The sequence below is a fragment of the Monodon monoceros genome, unplaced genomic scaffold (assembly GCF_005190385.1).
Source record: "Monodon monoceros isolate NGI ecotype Baffin Bay Population unplaced genomic scaffold, NGI_Narwhal_1 Super_Scaffold_13, whole genome shotgun sequence".
Lineage (NCBI taxonomy): Eukaryota > Metazoa > Chordata > Mammalia > Artiodactyla > Monodontidae > Monodon > Monodon monoceros.
The window spans coordinates 61,540,092-61,561,028 of record NW_021703769.1 but is presented as its reverse complement, the minus strand read 5'-3'; the positions used below and the strand labels follow the sequence as shown (position 1 = coordinate 61,561,028).

At 48.8% G+C, this 20,937-nt stretch overlaps 1 protein-coding gene across 2 annotated transcripts in view; it reads right to left on the bottom strand.

Annotated features, from left to right (window-relative positions):
* Positions 1 to 245: 245 nt before the first annotated feature.
* The window catches only part of LOC114894132 (nodal modulator 1), a 52,577-nt gene continuing 31,885 nt past the window's right edge, over positions 246 to 20,937 (bottom strand). For both annotated transcript variants that reach the window (XM_029220472.1, XM_029220473.1), the window contains 13 exons: positions 17,892 to 18,110; positions 17,711 to 17,793; positions 16,716 to 16,875; positions 16,447 to 16,573; positions 14,556 to 14,669; positions 13,546 to 13,673; positions 12,326 to 12,467; positions 8,278 to 8,361; positions 6,971 to 7,081; positions 5,421 to 5,522; positions 3,766 to 3,885; positions 1,180 to 1,272; positions 246 to 799 (listed from right to left, as the gene is read on the bottom strand). In XM_029220472.1, coding sequence (XP_029076305.1) covers positions 668 to 799; positions 1,180 to 1,272; positions 3,766 to 3,885; positions 5,421 to 5,522; positions 6,971 to 7,081; positions 8,278 to 8,361; positions 12,326 to 12,467; positions 13,546 to 13,673; positions 14,556 to 14,669; positions 16,447 to 16,573; positions 16,716 to 16,875; positions 17,711 to 17,793; positions 17,892 to 18,110 — 1,615 coding nt within the window. In that variant the 3' untranslated portion in view covers positions 246 to 667. The remainder of the gene's footprint in view (positions 800 to 1,179; positions 1,273 to 3,765; positions 3,886 to 5,420; positions 5,523 to 6,970; positions 7,082 to 8,277; positions 8,362 to 12,325; positions 12,468 to 13,545; positions 13,674 to 14,555; positions 14,670 to 16,446; positions 16,574 to 16,715; positions 16,876 to 17,710; positions 17,794 to 17,891; positions 18,111 to 20,937) is intronic.

Sequence of the window (20,937 nt, the reverse complement as noted above, 5' to 3'; positions counted from 1 at the left end):
TGTTTCCGCAGGGCACCAGGGAGCCAGAGCCCCCGAGAACCTCAGGCTCCTTTAGATCAGGTGGGGGTGGGGCTCTTCGCTGTGCCACAACCCCTCCTCCCCTGTCTTCCTACCACCGCTGAGGCCAAATGTCAGCTGCCGTGTGTCATCTCGCCTTCACTCAGGACTCACATGCCCCTCCAGGCGGCTTAGTCGGTGACCCCAGCATTAGCCCATGTCATCCAAGGACTACACCTGAGATGACCTACAACACAAACAAACGGGCAACTTTATTGAGTTTTACCTCCTAACACACCCTCCCAGTAGTAGACACGGGCTGTGTGGTTTCTAGCAGGGACCTCAACTGCACAGAGAAGTTAAGGGGAAGGTCAATCCAACAGGTGCTTGATTAGGGGGCCAGAGCCCCCATTTACTAGAACTCTTCTTGCAAATGAAGCAGAAGACTGAGGATTACATTCGCACACCACCGGCACAGCTTAAATACTTCTTTGACAAAAATAATAATAATAAATTATCTTCAACTCAGAAAATCAATTGTGCTCAGCAGAGTGACAGGAGGGTCCATTCACGGTATGGCACCGGGGCTGGGCGAGGGGCGGGTGGGGACAGGCAGCGTGTCCTCCACGCCAGGGGCCTGTCCCAAGGGAGACTTCCTGGCCTCTTCCCCTCACGTCCGCCTCGTCTTCTGTTTCTTGGCTTGTCTCTTAGCGTCTTCCGGGCCACTACTGTCAGAGGCTGCCTGGCCGAGAGCTCGGACTCCCTGCAGGCGACTTGTCAGCTGCAACAGCAAGGGAATGAGCTGGAAAGAGAGAGAGTATGAGAGAGGGGGACACCAGGAGAAGACTTCCGTCCAGTGGGACATCAGAGACCCTCCCCTGCGCCCCTCCCTCCCAGGCCCCGTCACCACCTGCTCTGTGCTCTCAGGCAGATCTCAGTTCAGACCAGGGCAGGTCTTTGTACTAGAGACGGCCACCAGAGACCCAGAGGTACTCCAGGTTTAAAGGTTAGGAGAGCTGTTACAAGAGGGTTATGGCCTTGCAAGGAGGCCTTAGGAATTGGACATGACCTAAAATGCTGTAACCTCTGTAACAGTGGACGTTCTTCCACTGCCAGGTCCCAGTCATGAGGGATCCCTCCCCACGACACATCTGCTGCCCATGAGGTCTCGGGACCCCCTACCTTGTCGTGGTTGTAGCCAGCCAGCAGGATGAGCAGCGTCAGAGGCAGGGCGATGTAGGATCCCTGCGCGATGTCCTGCTCGGGCAGCTTCCTCTGCAAACATCGAGAGCACCGTCACCCCCAGACACCAGTGCTCCATCCACAGCCCTGATGCGCCCGGCTTCTGAGCCGGCCCCCCCCCGGGACCCCCGGCACACTCAGTACCCAAAGTAAGGAACCGAAGCGACGCAGATAAATCTCAAGTGAATCGTCTGCTGCACAAACCCTCCTCACTTGCTCCCTGAAGCTCCGGAATAACCAGATTCCGATAACAAGGTGCTACTCAGCCCCGCACCCTTCACTGTCTAAACTGACACGACAAACAGCTGCGGGCCCTGTGGTTGAAAAGTAGAAGGGTCTCATTTTGTTGGGTCCCAGCCGCACACATGGACTCTTTCCTACAAGGAGGCATCGAGAACCCACTGTTCCAGGCTTAGGGACACAGTGGGCAGCAAGCTAGTCCCAGAGGTCATACCCATCGAGGAGGAGAGGCAGCGCTTGGGTCCCAGGGGCCATTCACGCTTCCTTCCAGTGGAAGGGCTGACTTTCATCTGGGCCAGTCAAAACAGACCACGTTCCCCAGCCTCCCTCGCAGCCAGGTGGGGCCCTGGAACCAGTTCTGGCCAACGGTACAGGAAGAGAAGTGACGGTGCAACACCCAGGCTGTACCCTCGGAGAGAAATGGTGGGCCCTCCCTCCTTGCTGGCCAGACAGCCTCCAGCCAAGTGCGCCATTTCGGAAGGTTGGAGACGTGCTGGAGGATGGCAGAGCCACGGGAGAGAAGGAGCTGCAGGCCCCGGCACCTTGGAGCTGCCGTATGACCCCTAGACTGCTCACTCCTGGTGCTAACATAAGACAGAAACTTCCCTCTTGCTAAAGCCCCTGAAATGCTGGGTCTCTGTAACAGCAAATGAACCTATATCCTAACTAGCCCACTCCACCCTGACAACAGAAACAAATAAATTAAAAGATAACTTTCTGTTGACGATGAAACAGGTTAACGGGCCAGAGCAATGGATCTCAAGATACAGCCCAGGGGCCTCCCTTTCAGGAGATCTGCACTGTCCAAACTATTCTCATAATACTACTAAGATATTACGTGCCATTTTCATGCTCTTACAAGTGTACGGTGGACTTCCCCAGAGGCTGCAAATGTGATGATGTCATGACTGTAACAGGTAATGGGACGTGTGGCTTATGGATTCTTGTGTTTTCAGCATTTCTCAGTTTTAATTTCTAATATGATAAATATATATATAACCCATATAAATCACACCTCTTGGAGATACGCAACAATTTTTAACAGTGTAAAGGGGTCCCAAGACCAAAATATCTGAGAACACGTAGGCTGGAGAATGACTGAGGGGCCTTTTGACCTGAGATGAGTGAGGCAGAGTGACATGGTCCCTTAATAAACAGAAGGGCAGGAACAGATTTCCATCCCTAACTGCCCACTCCAACATTTTTTGACATGTCTTAGATCCCAAACCGTTTTCCATTAAAGTAAATCCTTAAGGAGAAGTTGAAGTCAGTGGGAAGTTACAGAGCGATTATGAGAAGAAGCCTTGAGGACCGCGGTCCAGGCTCCAGGCCAGGTCTTCCTGTGTAATCTCGGGCAGTCACTTTAAGACTAAGTTGATTCAACTATAAAATGGGGATAATACAGACAACACCTCCCGCAGGCGAATGTTGTGAAAGTTCAACAAGACGAGGTGTGTGGGGCGGTCAGCAGTGCGTGAAATACTGGGTCAAGCATCAACAACGTGGCTGTCGGTACTGACATTCAACACGGGATAAAGCGAAGCGCCCTTACGGCCCTCATAAGCGTATAGCAATGAGCTGTCCAGCAGACGGCTGGAACGTGGTAAAACCCGCATCTGATGACCACCCCCAGGTAATTCACTCAGCCTCTCTGAGCCTCCATAAAAAATGGAAGAATGGCACCTCCCCATGGAAGGATTGTCATGAGGACCAGCAGGACACCCCCGCCAGGCCATCCCTTCCCTGGCACATGGCCCTACTCTCACCGTCTCAGATGTGGGACCACACTCCTGGCAGCAGCTACGAGGCCTGGCTGCTTGGCCCCCACCAAGTGGCACCTCTGTCCTGCCCAGGCCGCCTACGTGGCTCCCTGCACCGAGGGAGTGTCCTGGCAAGCCCTGGTAGGTGTCCCAGGCTGCAGCCCTAGCGCCCTCCGCAGAGGCCCTCTCCCTCCCCTAGGGTCACCATGCACCTCCACTCGGAGACAAATAGTTCCCCTACGTGCTCGTCTATTTGGCACTTTGTGACCGAGTCTCCGCTGAGTGGAACTGGGAGGAACCGTCTATTCAGGTAAGATCATGGGCCAGGTCACCGAGCACGAGCCAGAAACCAGCAGAGGAGCCACGTTCAAGTCCGGGCTCTGCCACGCACGAGCCCCCAGCCTTCTCTCTACATCAGGGATGATGACTCCCACCAACTTCCTACACGGGATGGGCTCTGAAAAGCACTCAGTGGTACCTGGAACCATTCTTCACACCCTACACCCAGAAACTCCTTCCTCCTTACCGTGGGATTAAAGATCAACGTGATGTGTTTATGATAGCCCACTGCCGTGAAGGACACTTGCGGCAGGACGTAGCCATACTGGGACCTGGGCAGCGTGGAGTCCAGAAGCACCACATAATTCTGTGCACAGGGAAGAAGTTGTTGCTTTCATAAAGGACAGCTGGGGCAAAGCAAAAGAAAACTAACTCCTAACGTATGACTGTGATGTAAAGGACTTTATGTTTCTAAAGAAATCCCCAAGTTTACACCTCCAAGCCTAGGTTGCTAACTCCCAAGGGGCGGCCTCAGCAGGCTATTCCAGCACTGACAGCCGTGCGTCCCTGACATCTCTGAAGAGGCGCTCAGAGCTCGTTTTTACAAGCGTATCCAACCACTGCACCTCTGGTGGTCCTTGGAGAATCTGACTTTATGAAACACATACAGTTCTGATGAGTCAGTTCTGATGAGGGGGGCACATGATCAAACTGAGGAAGACTGTTTTTAATCTAAAACGAGGTTGACTTTCAAGGGATGATACTTAAGTGGCTCATTAGCTGGCGAGTTCTAAGACGCAGCGTCTCTGCAGTGGTTCCAGTGACGGTCATGGTCCTGGTGTGCTGAGCCCCGACCAGGGGCCCGGTGCCATGAGCACATTAGGCAAATGCCTGTTCTGCTCTCAACCACTGACAAGATCAGGATTATTGCCCCCGTTTCACAGATGGGGAGAGCGAGGCCTGAAGAAGTGAAGCATGACGTGCCCAGGGTCTCTCAGCTGTAGGGTACCGAGCAGGCTGTGAGCCCAGGGGAGTCTGTGTCCATGGTGTTGTGCTGCCGAAAGTGGCTCGATTACAAAGGGCACCTGGAGAAGTGGGGAGGAGGCCCCAAACTCCATCACAACCTGCTTCGTTATTTCACAGCCATTTCACGCTGAAAAAGGCCATAGAGTATCATCCCCGTGGCAAATGGTAAGAAGCCGGGGGAGGGACCACACACACACAGGCTCGCTACTCACACCCTCAGGCTAAGTCCCCCGGAAAGGGACCAAGTTCTCTGCAAAGTTTGCTGCCACCGCGCCAGCCACGATAGCTTGCTCTGCCCGATTAAAATGGATAGGAAACATCCTATAATCAGTAAGTGGTGAACATTAAGGCCTCGGTTAAATAGATTATGGTATTTCCTCTATCATGGACTACTGTGCAACCGTTAAATATCATGCTATGGAAGATTTAACGATGGGGAAAGTATTTGTGATATAGTTTTCATTGAAAAGCAAAGACTACAAAACAATGTACAAAACAGTCCCAACTTTCCATTATCAAAATAAATATATATGTGTATTTATATTTATACACACATGTGCATATGAATCAAAAAAAGACCAAAAGGAAACCTATCAGCACATTAACAGTGGTTACTTCTGGATGACGGGATTATGTCTGATTTCCACCCCCCTCCCCAATCTCCTGCCATGAATGTGTATTATTTTTGTAAATAGAAAAAGAGCTAATTCCAAAAAAATAATCCTTAGAGACCCCCACCTCCTCTGATTCAGAAAGCATGACATCAACTGTGCCAGCAAGGTGGTATGAGGGGGGAAAATGGGAGAACTGTGTTTCCTTAGCTGAAAAGTGCAACCACTGTGACAAAGACGGAAAGCAGAGTGGAGCGGGCATCACCTGGCCGTCTCTGAGCAGGGGCGGGAAGTGGAAGAAGAGGGACTGGCCCAGGGAGACCGTCTGGATCGGGTTGTCCAGGTTGTCACTTTTGTAAAGCTTTACCTGGAGAACAGAGACAAAGAGGGCATGCTTTTAAAACTGAAAACACGATAAACATTGCATTTCAGACACCCTCGGGTCAGCTTATCTCTTGTGGGGAGAAGATCTCTGGAAACATGGATCTTTGAAAGAGCAACCGTCCACCCCTGACAGGCCATTCTTAACGCATCTGAGATGCCAGTGACGTGACACGTGTTGAAATGTTAAGATTTTAAATAGATTCTGATAACTTATGTTAACACTCAAAATAGTGTAGTGATACTATTGAAGAGAATAGCTTCTAACATGTCTATAACATGCCAGGCCTGCTACAGGCACTTCACATACATCGTCACCAATCTTGGCTATTAAACAGGCATGGTAGTCATCCCCATGGAGACTCAGAGAGCCCGCGTCACCTAAGGTCGCACAGTTATCGCCTGGTAGAGCCTGGGACCCAGCCCTCCTCACTGCTGGCCTCGCCCACCTGGCGTGGCCTCCCACATGCTGTATCCTCAACCCCACAGGTATTCCTTAAACTTGAAATGCATTCCCATTTTGCGTTTGGTTCTCTGGCTGCTTCCAGAAGCAATTCAGTGCTTTGTTGGTGGCCTTGCTTTCTCTCCAGCCCAGGTTCGCTGCCTGTTCCCACTACCATCTGCAATGGGGCGTGAGACACGGGAGGTACAGCCCTGGCGCCATACCCTCCCTCCAGTTTCCCCATCCCTGCCCAGGCCTCTTCACACTTGGGCATCACCCACCAGGCCCACAGACAACATGCCCACAGCCCCTGAAGGGCAGCTGAGGTGAGTTAACCTAAGCACATGTTCTCACTCAAGTCAAATGCTTCACTGTATATATTACATGTGCCTCTGAAAAATACTTCCCCGTGGTGATTCATTAACATCGTTCCAGGCATCACAGGGCACTGTACAGACACTTCTTCATTAACTGCAGACGTGCGGGTTCTGTTAGAGCTCCAGCAGGCCTTAAGAGGCCACTGAGTCCAACTCCGTGGTATCACAGAGCAGGGGACAGAGGTCCACAGGAATGAGGGGGTGGCCGAGGCAGCCAGGTGAGTAACCGTGGGACAGGAGCCAGCCCGGACTGTCTGACTCCAGGTCCACTGCCCATCACCCCAACCCTGCACAGAATCTAGAAAGTGACGAGGTGCTTTGCCCTAAAACCATCTTTCTGTTTTAGACTCCAGATTGTATTGCTCGTTCATTAGGTTTCTACTGTGATGCTTCCAAAGACACACACGGCTGGCAAAACAGTGATCTGAAACTGGACCACGTGTCTCTCCAGCAATCAGGAATCATTCCCCCAGAGGCATGCTGGGATTGAAGATTCTTAAATCTCAACCTCAACCCTCAGCTAAAGCAAGCGCTAGACAGGCCCAGATATCCTGCTCCCTCTCATCTTGAAGCCGGAAAGAACAGAGCACTTGAACCTAAAAAATCTGGCCTTACCCATAATGTAGGAAGATACTCGGATGAAGTGATCACATTTCCACTCAAGTCAAACTGATTTATCTGCCGGAAAACTATGATGTTCACATCATCAATGTCGTTATTCCCAACCTGAGAAGAGAGAAGGAAGACTGGGGTTGAGGACGCTGGAAGGGGGACCTCTACTCCAGCCGGGGGATCTCCTAGGAGCTATTTCCTAGCTGACTTCACTTTGTATTCAGGGAGCAAAGCTTGCCGTTCCAGCAGCCTGAGTCTATGGTCCCAAACTGACAGGAGATGGGCGACACCTGGCCCATGGGCACATTTTGTTTGACAAGCACAGTTTCTTTTTTTTTTCTAACTTTTAATGACTTGTCAACATTCAAAAGCAGCAACTTCATTTAAAAAAAGGCAGATTTCCCAGCTTTTCTTGAAAAAAGGGAAAGATGTTCTTGCCTAGCAGGGATTGGCAGGAGCCAAGCTCCAGCTGCCCCCCCTGGGTGGGTGGGTGCCCCCGTTTGTGACCTTTTCATATGTGGGACCATAGTCCACATGGCTGCCTGTGATCCTGGCCTGAGTCCCCATGGCAGGGAAATACAAAATTATAAGACATAGCCATCACAACCATTTAAAATGCCAGATGCCATAAAGACATCAAGAAAACTCACTTTCTAGGTCAAAAAGTCCTAAATGGCCCACCGGCCTCCTAACCCCTCATAATCTTTATGCTTAATGCCACCTAATAAAGCCAGCAAGAGGCAGGCCCTCTCGTCCACCCAAGCCCTCTACTCTAGCGAACAAGACTTATTCTATGGAAGAAAACCTCACTGAAAATGATTCCAAGGCCACTTCCTGTGACCTGGAGGGCTGCCTCTTTAGGGATCAATTAGCTAAGTTGTGATCCTAAAGATCAAGAGGCTCTCCTTGGTGGGAAAACAAGGTCATCTAAATATAAGAAAAGTGGGCAGCCCCATCACCAATTAAGCCCATGTTCTCTTTATTACCCTCCCTTGATTTGAAATGCTACTTAGCCCTTAAGATCCTTAACTTGCAGAATAATGATCGGAACTTGCAGGGGAAGTGGGGAAACAACAGCTGGGATTTCTTCTCTGTACGCACGACAGCGATGCTATTCATTAAAAGCCCAAGAAAATGCTGCTTGTGAAAATGACACTATTCCAAGAGGGCCCTTAATTAGGATTTAAAGTGCCCCCCGCACCCCGCCCCGGCCGAAACAGATGAAAGGCAGACAGCCAGAGGAGTGCTGAAGGATTTTTGATCAGGGAAGCAATCATGCCACGATTCCACTGAAGAATTTCATGTCATACCGCAATGACCCGGTGGTGAGGCAGGGCCCGTTCAATGTGGTCGTTGCCTTCTGCCTTGAGCTGAACGTGGTATACACATCCCGGCTGCAAACAAACGCAGGAGTCACTTCTTTGGAAAGGGGCTTGTCACGAGACATGATCTGAGCCTGCTCTGCCTGCAGGCCCCCATCAGACGGGTGCCTTCCTATTCCACCTCAGTTCCTAAGATGTGGCCTGTTAACCTTCTTAAGAGTTCCTTGAAAAAGCACCCTGATGCAGAAACATTTTCCTGAAGTTCTACAATTCCTTCAAACCCCATTCAGTTTCTCCTACCCAAGGGAAATTAAATGTGGTTTCTGATTCCAAAACTGCAAGCATGATATGCTTATTCTGATAAAATTATTCTTTCCTTGCTGCCCAGCCCGCCCCTCTAGCTGTGTATGTGCACTGAATGGTATCTGGAATGACATTCCCAAAGGGGTATTATTTCTGGGGAGTGGGATTTGAGGTTTTCCCTTTTTTAAAACAAGTTTCTTCTTTATACATTTTATTCTATTCCTCAAATGTATAGGCATATATGATGTTTACCAAAAAAAAAAAAAACCCACACTTTTTCTAAAAAAACTTTTTTTGTTGACACTGCACACATGAAGGATGTATATTATTTACTTAGGTAATTTTTTGGCAGATAGCAGTAAAGTACTTTGTTCTAAGAAAGCCAGCATTTTATGACAATTTTCCAATAGAGGGAAGTAAACTGCCTTAAAGAAATGAAGTTTTTTGTTTGTTTCTTACATTGCTGTATGGGCTAGTTGCAACTCTAATAAAGAAAGATATGAGTTCAAGATATGAGCCTTCTCGGAAGGCTGCAAATCAGACAAAATTAGCTTTACGCAAGGCTTTAAGAGTATAAAAGAACCCATTGTTTGTCAACTTCTGAACTACTTTTTTTCTTACACACTTATTAAAAGAAAAGATCTGCATCTTTCTGCAAAGGATGACAGATCACTTATACTAGCGGGGTTTTAAAAACTTTTAAAACAACCAATTGCTGATCATCAACTGCACACTGGACCCGATGACACATTAGGATCTAGAGCCGGGGCCAAGTTCAAAGTTGACCGTGTGCATCCAAGAGGGGACGACCCTGAGATCGTTAACTGTCGATCTATACGTTAGCGAGGATAACACGGCCCTGGTCTCCTAAAATCGTGTGCACTGTGACCTTCTTCTCTGTGTGCGGGCAGAGCAGTGCCCGAAACGGCATTCGCTCTACATTAACCAGGGGCCCTTCCAGGTGGTAGCTTAAGGGTGATTTTTTTTTTCCCTTTCAAAAGTTTATCCTTTTTGATATGTTGCTTGAACTATTTTATAATGAGCACACGGTACCTTTACAGAGACAATAAAGATATTATTAAAAAAACAAGAACAATCAAATTTATGATCACCAATGGTGATTGTATTAATTCACTTTATAGCTCAGTGAGGACTAGCAGCATTGGGTCTGGTTCAAAATATCTACCTGCACCTAGAAAGGAAAGACATGCATAGCGATTTGTAAAGAAAAGAAGGGACGGGCACTGCTGAAGATGGGAACAATGGGCACTGCCCCCTCATGCCCATGCCCAGCCGGGCAGGAGCCCATCGGGCAGCTGCTCCCATCCTAACCGGCCCGACTCCTCGCTCCTGGCCGGCTGACTCTGGGATTCACCTTCAGCCTCTGGCAGCAACATCTAGGGATGCAGCTTCTCACCCAAGATGCCTTGACAAGTACACTGACCGGAAAGATCAACTGGGGAAATGAATTCTTATGGGGGTTGAAATCTTTGGGAAATCTTCAACAAGGGCTCTCCAGCCCGGCGTCCTCTGGGAGACTGAAAAACTCAAATCTAAACCCTTGATGGGAAACGTCTAGCCTTAGGCTATTCCTCCAGAATCTGAGGCCTGGCACGTGAAAAAGGCGTGGGCTGCCACAAGGGGGCGACTCTAAACAACACTGAAACCACTAATGAATTAACACCTATTACGAGGAGGGTGTGGGGCAGCATCATTTAAGACAGAAATCTATTGTCGTGGAGAGGAAAACGATATTCGGTTTAGTTAAATAAAATGTGTTAAGTTGGTGAGTTTAGAGAAACATGTCTGGGCCACTAAGACCCTCGGAAGAACCAACACGGTGATGCGGAATCTGCATTCCTACAACCGTAAGAGGGAGGTGAGCCTGGAACACCGAGTCCCCCCAGCCCCGGCCAGGGGAAGGCAGACTGAAGTGCACAGGCGCCTGCCAGGCCCTCTACCTGCTGCTAACTTAGACCAAGAAAAGCTGCAAGCAAACACCTAAGCTGGCAGTTCTGGTGAGGACCACCTCAGGGGAAGGTGCTGTCTGTTCTTGCTTTTACCACTTACGGAGTCAGTGTATCACACACTGCTCCATGTGTTTTACGTGTATTACTCACTTAATACTCACAGCCATCCTGGAAGGTAGACGTTATTCCCATCCTCACTTTACAGATGATGAAACAAATAAAAAGCATGAGACACTTGCCTGAACTTACACAGCTAAGAAATGACGGAGGCAGGGAGAAAGGCATTAGTGCAGCCCATGAAGGACTAAATTTCAAAGGCTGGGCCTGCACTGAAGGCAGGAGACAGAGAAGCTGGCTCTAAGGACCCGTCGCCCCTCCCGGGGCCCTGGGTACAGCCGGCCTGGGGGGCGGGGGACATCCATGCTGCCGCCACCACTCTGTGCTCTCTGGAACCACTGCTACGAGGAAGGAAAGCAGGCCTGGGGGACAGCAGGGAGCAGTGTCCCGGTGGCAGCATGCTCCACAGAGGGTGGGCCTCTCCAAGGGCAGAGGAGAGCGAGAAGGGAGCGTCGCGGTCAGGTCATCCAGACTCCTGCGGGAGCAAGAGCGCCGCTGTCTCGCCGAGTCTGAGGAGAAGATACTGAAGACGGGGAGTGTTGGGCAGAGGGCACAGGGAGCCCACCTGTGGGTGTGCATCCGGCTGGGCCATCAGAGCATACGCTCTCCAGTCCTCCCCAAGCCCATCTTCCTCCTTCAGCTTTTTGAACCCTCCTCACTCACCAAGCAACTTCCTGACCTGACTTCCCCATATCTGCGAGTGGGGATGGGCAGACAGTGGACATGGATGTTCTTACCTTTGGGAAAGGACAGCATCGCCCCAACATACCTAAGTAAACTGGCAAACGGATTTGCACCTCAGCTCACGCGATTCAGGCAAACATCAGTCAGTTGCCAAGAGGTGTACGACTATCCCTGGGGTCAACTAAGAACATCCAGTTTGTGAATCTGAAAGGCTGAGGACCAAACCCTGGATCCAAGTGGCCCTGTCCAGTGGGTGCCATCAACCCACATTCTTGTTTGGTGACTCCTACTTAGTGTCTGCTGAACGAGCAAATGAATGTGTGGATGTGCAAGTAAAAGTGAGGAAAAAGGCACCATAAATTCTGAACCAAATGTTGCAATTGAGCAGCCAAAAGGACAAATAAGTCGGTTATTTGGCCTGCACAGAGTTGTGGGTTGTTTTTTTTTCTAATTGATTGTTAACATCTAAAAATCAGAAGTTTTCACATTTTTACAAACTCAAAACGATCTGGCAACCCTGAGTCTGTCTTCCCACACAGCTGTGTAGAGCTGGAGCTGAGTGGCAGCTGCCCCCTTCTCGTGGGCCAGGCCCTCTCCAGGGTCCCGCAGTCCACACCACTCCCTACCAGGCACCCAGCACCCTCCAGCCTTTCACGCTTGTCTTCTGGCGCCACAGGCATCTGGTTTGAGAGCCCTGGCCTGAGCCACACTACCCATGCTAGGCAAAAGGTGCACCAAACCCATGGTTTTCCACCTTTATTTCACTACAAAACCCCCAACCCAGTACATCAGCTACATAAAAGTTAAGTATGTCAGCTACAATAGGGATTGGGAAGAGTTCCAGAACCTACACTGCCCTGGCAACGCTCTCGACCCCATTCCTAGCAGCCTTGGGGGCACCACAAGGCACTGCTGAACCCGGTATGCAAAAATCCACTAACGAAACACGTCCAAAGGCTCACCAGCAATCCACGTAACCTGAACTTCCCTTCTTCGTCCGTCACGGTGTCTTCTCCATAAATACTGCAGTCGTTCTGGCCCACTGCTTCCACGGCAACACCCTGTTCTGGTTCTCCGTTTAAGGAAGAAACTGTACCATAGCAACTAGAGGGACGAGAGAAGAAACAGAACATGACATTCTTGGGGTTTTCTGAAGCACACAAAAGATTTCAGGGAAAGTGTCCTGCATTTACTAACAATTTACAGTGCAAAATAGCTCAATGGAGAACTGCCCCAAATGACCCAGACAACTCAGTTCTAGCTGTGTCACTTGCAAATCGAGCCTTCCTGCCGGAGGGCTCAGGCCAGCCAGAAGGCTGTCATCAATTTCTCTTCTTGTACATTCTAAGGGATGCTCCAGAAAATTGTAATTAAAAAAGGCTAAGCTTTATTTTATTCCACTTTATTGTATTTTTTTTGTTAAGCTTTAATTTAAATAATGAAGCATCCAGTAAAATGAAAATAAGTCACTTCCCCTTTCGTTCCATTCTTATATTTGATTGAAAATGGTCCATTTTTCTAAACCCACTCCTTCTGATTAATCGATCTTTGCCTCGAGTGCTTTTGTAAATGTGTATAAATATATTTACTAATATTTGTATAAACCGTCTCTGAAAGTATTCAGAAACACTGGAAAACCTAGGTAGCTTGGAGACCAGGATAGGAGGGAAACTTCACATTGTACAGACTCTTTCCAGCATTTCCAAGTTTCACTCAAGTGAATGCATTTCCTCCTTTTCAAAATGTAACTCAAGTTTCAAACTTCTTAAAAAAATGAAAATTTTTAGGAACTAAATAGGGTCTTTCAGGCCAATTTCAAAATAGGAACTTTGTGACTGAATCATTTGTTTGAAGGGAGTTCCCTGTTGGCCTAGTTGTTAGGATTCAGCACTATCACTGCTGTGGCCCGGGCTCAATCCCTAGTCAGGGAACTGAGATCCTGCAAGCTGCCTGGCATGGCCAAAATTAAAATTAAGAAAAAAGAAAAAGGCGGGGGGGACACTTGTTGGAGATATTAGAAGAAAACGGCAGCAGTCAGGAGCCTGTGGACCTCGTATCTTATGTCCCTTGTCTTCCAAATAAAATCAGTATGAAGACTGGGATGAGTTTCTAGAGAATAGAAGCCTAAGTGTGATCCCACAGCCCGGGCTTGGGAGAGGGGGGTGCAGGTGGGGCTGCCTACCTGTAGGCCGTGCGGTAGCCGGTGATGGTGATCTTCAAGTTCTGCCCCTCCTGCACCTCGATCATCTGCGAGGATGGCTCAAACCGGAATTCTTTCATCATGGGCTTGAAGTAATACTGGCCGGGGCTCTGCCGAGAGAAAACCACAAACTGAGCCTCTGCTGCAAATCTAGGTATGGCTTCAAAGGGGGCGGCTGAAGTCATGATGGACCAGAATTAGGCCCAAGAGCTCCATGGCTTCCTAGACACCCAGAAATGGTAACTCTAACTCTACAATAAATCATTACAGTGACAGCAATTACAAGTCTAACAGCGGCTGTCACCATGGTGTGCCTACAAGAACGCTGTGGGGTAGAAATCATATGTGAATTTTATGAAGGAAGCAACTGAGGCTCAGAGAGGTCAAGTAACTTGCCTGAGATGACCCAGCAAGTAAGTAGCAGATGGAAGATTTGAAGCTGGGTGCGCATCACTGCACAGCATGTGATCTTTCGGATACACCTCACTGCCTGTTTGCGACATCCCTGTAACAGTCACTTTATTCCCAGGACTGACAAGATGGCCAACTGACGTGCACTCCTGAGTGCCCACCACTCAGGGCCTCATTCTACATCCCCAGTGAAAAATGGGTGCTATCCTCCCACCATGGGGAGTGTGCTTTGCAGAAGAAACACAAGCTCAACCCCCGAACGAGACTCGGCATTATAAACAGCACGATCCTGTGGTAAAACAAAGGGATGCCTAAGACAGGAGCCGCTGTGGCCGGGGTAATTAATTACACTGTCTCAGTGACACGGGGGTGACCAGAAAACAAGAAGTCTGTGCAGAAGGGAACACGAATCAGCAGCATTAAGTTCTAGTGAGAGCAATCCTCTAATTACGTCTGGTCCCCGAAGAAACGTAAAACACTCCAGGCTGGTTTTCTGTTCTCACGTTGTCAAGCAACACACAAGTCACGGCCGCCGTGTCCCGGCACTCTCACGGCAGGCAGTAAACTACCAGACACCTTACCAGGTTTGAGAAGGTCAGAATGCCGTTGTCCTGAGTCAAGAGGTTGGAACGAAACACACCACCGCTGAGGGATAAGAGGACCCCAGGGAGGGGCTGGTCGTCTTCGGCTTTTATCTGGGGGTGGAAAACGGAACCCCAGAGCAAGGTTAATTCATATTAACCATGAACAAGTCAAGAGGTAATCCTTAATGGGTTGTTTTTCTTTTACCGTTATTCACTGGGGGAGACAAAAGGTCTCCTCTTCATCCCCAGGGTAACCAATGTTAATAGTTTGGTGTGCAGCCTTCCAGAACTCTCTGTGCCCACACAAATCTTATCAGCCTTATGGCTGCTGTTGACGGACTTCATAAGTGATCTGGTGGGGCTGGGGGAGGCCCCCTAAACTGTATGGTTCTGTAACTGCAAGTTGCTTTCTCTGCCCTCAGCCACTTTCCCGGCTGCCCTCGTCCACCAGTCCCCACCGATCAGCCTCACTGCTTCGGAACAACTGCATATCGTTCTAAAGCAGAGGTCAGCCAACAATGGCACACAGGCTAGCCACCGAGTTTAGTGATGGAAAAGGAGAGACGATCTGAATGTCCCTGAGCGTGTGTATCTTTGTGCACTTAAGTTTTTCTTTTTCCAAACAGTCAATTCCTAGGAGTAGAATTGTCGGAAGTGTGCACTCGAAATTCAGAAAGAAACCCCCAAACTGCCCTCCATGGTGGCTGTAACCATTTCCAGCTCCAACAAATTACCTATGTGTGGGAAAATGTGTGCTCGCCAAGAAGATGGATATTGTCTTGATTATTGCAAATCTCACCCCAGACCCAGTGTTCCTTTGCATTTCCCCAGTGACTACCGAAGTCGAGTGTTTCCTGTATGTTTATGAGTGACTTGGATGACTTCTGTGAACTGCCTTTCATATCCTTGGTTCATCTTTTCTCTGTTGGGTTGTCTTTTTTTTTTTTAATTAATTAATTTATTTATTTTTGGCTGCATTGGGTCTTTGTTTCTATGCACGGGCTTTCTCTAGTTGCGGCGAGCATGGGCTTTCTCTTGTTGAAGAGCACAGGCTCTAGGCACACAGGGTTCATTACCTGTGGCACACGGGCTCTAGAACGCAGGCTCAGTAGTTGTGGAGCACAGGCTTAGTTGCTCCACAGCGTGTGGGATCTTCCTGGACCAGGGCTCGAACCCGTGTTCCCTGCATTGGCAGGCAGATTCTGAACCCACTGCACCACCAGGGGAGTCCCATGTTGGGCTGTCTTTTTCTTATAGATTTTAGGAGACCCTGGTAAACAGGGAATGTTATTTATGGTACAGATATTTCTTCCCAGTTTGACTATCTTTCAGTTTGGTTTAAAATGCATTCTGCAATATAGAATTTTAATTTATTTGGCCTCTATGTTGAAAATATTCCGCCTCAAGGATCTCCAGACTCACTCTGTCCATTACACAGCATGCTTCTTCCCAAGAAGGACTGAGGCAAGAGAGAAAGACATTCTGCATCCTTCAACAGAGAACAGAGTCAAGGACGAAAGCTTAAAATACTTCCCAAAAGGTATGCACACAAGCCAAAGTCAACAGATCTCCTAATTACAAGTGAAAGAAGCCAGACCAAAAAAAGAGTACATCCTGAATGATTCCATTTATATAAAACTCTAGGAAATGCGAAATGATCCATAGTGAAAGAAGGCAGATCAGAGCAGTGGGGAGGGGCAGGAGAGACGGGTTGCCAAGGGTATGAGGAAATTTTGGAGGGTGACGGATGTGGCCACCATTTTGACTGTGGTAGTGTTTTCATGGGGGTCATCATATGTCAAAACTGTCAAATTATACACTTTATGTGCAGCTTACTGTACGTCTATTATACCCCATAAAGCTGCTTTTTAAAAGCACACAGTGTTACCTCAAAGCTCACGCCTGCCAAGGCATAAGCCTTAAAGTCTCCTATGGTTCCTTCCACCGCAGTCAAAACGTAGCCCTCCTTCTGCGAAGACACGGTATACTCCAGGTCACTGTGCAGTGGCCCAACACTGAATAAAAAAGAAACACTGGAGATGGCTTTGCTTCAAATCCTGGAAGAAGCATCACCTGCCCCAAGGAAACCTGGCTCCCCAGTTTCTTTCTAGGCTCCCCGACTGATCCCAAGCAAATGTTTCTTAGTCACGGCCTTACCTATAGGCACCTTTGTCGTCAGTAAAGACTGTGATCAGGGGTGAACTCGCCCCCTTCTCACTGATGACAATCTCCACTCCTTCCAACTCTGGGTGGATCTGGCCTTCCAGAAATAAGCCTGCTTTCCCTTGTATCTCAATCAACTTCCCTGGGCAGCTTTCTAAAAAGGAAAGAGATAAACAGAAGACTAGGTTGGGGCTTCCCATTAAAGAAGGGCCTAAAACGGAGATATTGGAAGCCAGCTCCAATGAGGATGCTGACTGTACCAGAATCCTCAGTGACTGCAAGTGGCCCAAGCCTCTCACTATTGACGAATGGCCTTGTTCAACTGCCAGGAATGTTAGCAGGTAGAGCCAACAAAGCTGGCTTTCCGCTGCTCCTCTCCCTTGGCTCTCACAGGCCACAGGTGAGGAGAGAAGCCGTTACTGCAGGTCAGAGCCTGTGCGGCTGGACCTCAGAGGACCGGTATGGAAGGCTGCCCCGGACAGGCTGCCTGCTGGACAGCCACGCCCTTCAATACTCTCCTTCCAAACACAGAAACGTCCAGGGTTTAATGAACCCACGATGCTGGGAAAAGCTATTGGTAGCCTAAATATTCCACCAGCAATCACTTCTGGTTATCCAGTCCCCAAAAGACCCTCCCATAACCCCGACCAAAAAACATAAACATCACAAACAGTTTGGACACACGAAGACATTTCAACAACTGATGCTTTTGCTTTTTATCTCCCTTCTGGTGTCAACCTGATAACATCAAGGAAAACTGAGTCCTTTTCCAAAAAGATCCCCCAATTCTAATAGTGAAAGTTACGTTTACTGATTTAGACCTTTCGTTCATCCACTCACTCATCAAGTAATAAGATCTATGTGCCAAAGGGGACTGAAGTGCCTTACAAAGATGGTTTCACTATAACAGTAGCACAGAATAAAATTTTAATTGCAGGGAAAGAAACACTTGCAAAGGTGTGTCATCGGCTTGCTGAGCTGACATTTACCTCCACTGACGGTGGCTTCCATGGAAGGAGGATAAAAGAGCAGCTCTTTAGACGAGGGTGTGACAGTGATTTTCTCTCCAGACCTAAAATAAGTAAGATACTTCAGTATGGCTGGTCTGTCCCCCCATGAGGAAGGACATCAGAACAGACGACCCTGCAGGGAAAGCCGGAGAGCGCTTACCGTGCCCAGTAGGAGAAGTCGTAGGAGAAGGGGCCCTGTAACTCGTCCACCATCTCCTGCACAGGGGGCTTGGTCCTTCCCTCAACCCCCTCCTCTCCACCGGTCTTCTCCCTCTCCTGCCTGCGGCTCTCGATCTCGGCCAGCTGCTGCTCCCTCCGCAGCTCCTGCATGGACCTCAGAGGGCCGAGGACCAGGGCGGGTTCGCTGTCGATGGAAGATCTGGAAGAAAGGAAGGAGCGGTCCAGAAGACGAAGTCACGTATCCCTGTAGTCAGTGGGAATCAGACATTTCTGCAAGCAGAGATCCAGCAGTAAAAAAACCCAAGCACCTCATACAGCCACCAACACACTCTTCTCCTGTTTTGAATAAACTAATAGCTTTTTAAAGACAAAAAACTGAACTTCTTTGCCATGGTGGACGTATCTGATAGATCTGGGCTGGGATGAAATACCACTGACTTTATGACTTGAAGGAAACATCAGATTTCCCGTAGGACATGGAGTCCTTCCCACACCACACCACCATCTTCTGTCTCTCTTTCAACCTTTATTGAGAACATACTCTGCAAGAGAACCAGGCACTGGGGAGACCGTACACAGGACAGACAACATTCCCCAACCTCGTGGAATCCACATTCTAGTGGGAAGAGGCAGACAATCAACAGAAAAACGTTGTCAGGTGATAAGTACAATAAGGAAAAATAAAGCAGCGTGGAAAGATAAAAGAGCTGGTGGGAGGCGAGGGGCGCTACTTTTTATTAGGGGCTGAGCCAAGTCCCTTCTGATAAGGTGACACCACGCCACCTGAAGGAAGGGCGACAGAGAGCAAACCACTTGGCTCTGGGTGAGGCCTCAGGCAAGGAGGTGTCGAGTGCAAAGTCTCTCGAAGCCTTGGAGGCAGCTCCCTGCCATGCTCAAGGAACAGCAAGGAGGAGAACAGGGAGGCCTGGGCAGAGGGACCCAGGCAGAGCCAGATCAGGTAGAGCCAGATCAGGTGTCAGACTAGGGCTTGGAAAACCCTGGTGTGGACCCTGAGGAGATGGAGTTCTAAACAGAGGAATGACAGGGTCTCCACTTTTAAAGATCACTTGGACTTCCCCATGAACAACACACTGTTATAAAGCAACAGCCAAAACTTGGAAGCCAGACAGGAAGCTGCGGCAACAATCCCAGCAAGAGACAAGGGTGGGTGGAACCAAAGTATAGAGGCCAGGTGCTAAGAAAGGACTGGATGACGGATATACAGTTGGCCCTCCATTTCCGTGGGTTCCGCATCCGAGGATTCAACCAACCACAGATGGAAAATATTTGGGGGAAAAGATATTCCAGAAAGTTCCATAAAGTAAACCTTGATTTTGCCACATGCTGGCAACTATTTACATAGCATTTACGTCGCGTTGGATATTATAAGTAATCTAGAGATGACTTAAAGTATATTTAAAGTATACAGGAGAATGTGCATAGATTATATGCAAATACGACTCCATTTTATAAGGGACTTGAGCATCTGTGGATTTTGGTAACCACGGGGGCTCCTGGAACCAAACCCCATGGATACCGAGGATTGTACAGTTGAGGATTTGCAGATGGATCGGTTGGGTATGGGATGCAAGAGAAAGAAGAATCAAGGACCAACGAGAAAGATGGAGCTGCCATTTCTGAAACAGGGAAGGCTACAGAGGAGGTCTGTGGAGGGCGACCACCAGGAATCTGGTTTTGGATCCGGGAAGTACAAGATCCCCATTAGGGACCCCACCCCCGGCCATGTCCAGCTGGAAGATGCATTTCACATAATTTTCAGCAAAACCAAACCAAACAAAAACTCTTCTGAGGTTACAAAAATAAAGTTAATAAAGACTGAAAACAACGTAACACGGAGTCACTACCGGTAAAAATATGACTTTCTAGTCATACCAGTAATTCATACTTTCCAAGCAGGAAAATACCAAAAGACATTGCTCCAGCACCAGGCAAAGTACCAGGCCCACAAGACAAACGTAGCGAGTCCTTCTCCTAGAAACTGTGTCACCCTGGTGAATAGGTATCCCATCAATTCAGTCAGAGACCACGGGCTGCCCTGACACTCCTCTCTCCCTGACCCCACGTGGTCAGCCTGCTGCCGCGTCCCTTCAACTCAATCTCCCTGATAACTCTCCAACCTGTCCACTTCTCTCCATCCCCACCGCCATCCGCCTGGCTGAAGCCCCATCCTCCCTCACCTGGACTCCTACAAGAGCCTCTGCCCCCACCTTGATCGACTTCCACTCTTGCACCTCTTCTATCTGTTCTCCACTCAGCAGCCAGGGGGACCTTCTTGAAACAAAAAGAAAGTGATCCCTCTACTTGAAATATGTCAGAGTGTCCATGGGACACAGCTAAGACCCTTAACGTGGCTGGCCCCCAGAAGCCCACCTCTCCTGCATGGACCTCAACCCCCTGACAAGGTCAAAGTCAAAGCACTTATGACAGCTGTAATTTTACAGTTCTGTATGGGACTCTTGGACTACTGTCCGCTGCCCCCATGAGACTCTAAGTTCCACGAGGGCAGGGGCTATCGCCTACGCCCAGTGCCTAACCACTGAGGATTCTCCATCCATATTTTCTTCACGGACGGACGGGTGTACAGAAGGATGGAGACACTGCTGGAAAGGCAACTTCAAATAAGGTAAGCTGGGAGAAAGTTACTCAGATTTCCATTAAATTTGACAAAGATGGTCATATTGTCAAAATTCTTTCCTTTCTTGAGAAAATTAGGGTGTCAGATACACCCACCACACAGCAAAAATTCCTCTCAAAGGTGACATTCACACAAACCTGACCCTCAGTGAGGGACTGCCTTTCATACACTTTCTCTCATGACCCTTCTCATATAAGGTGTCATGTCTATTTCCCAAGCCTTCGAGAAAGGCTCTAAAGAAAAATAGGCAATTTTTTTTGAATTTGCGAAAACGCTTGAAATACAGTGAACAAACCAGAGATTCTTTTTTTCCTTAGCAAAGACAGGAAGTGTAACGAGTTCAAACAGAAATTTAAGACGCTGAAACGAG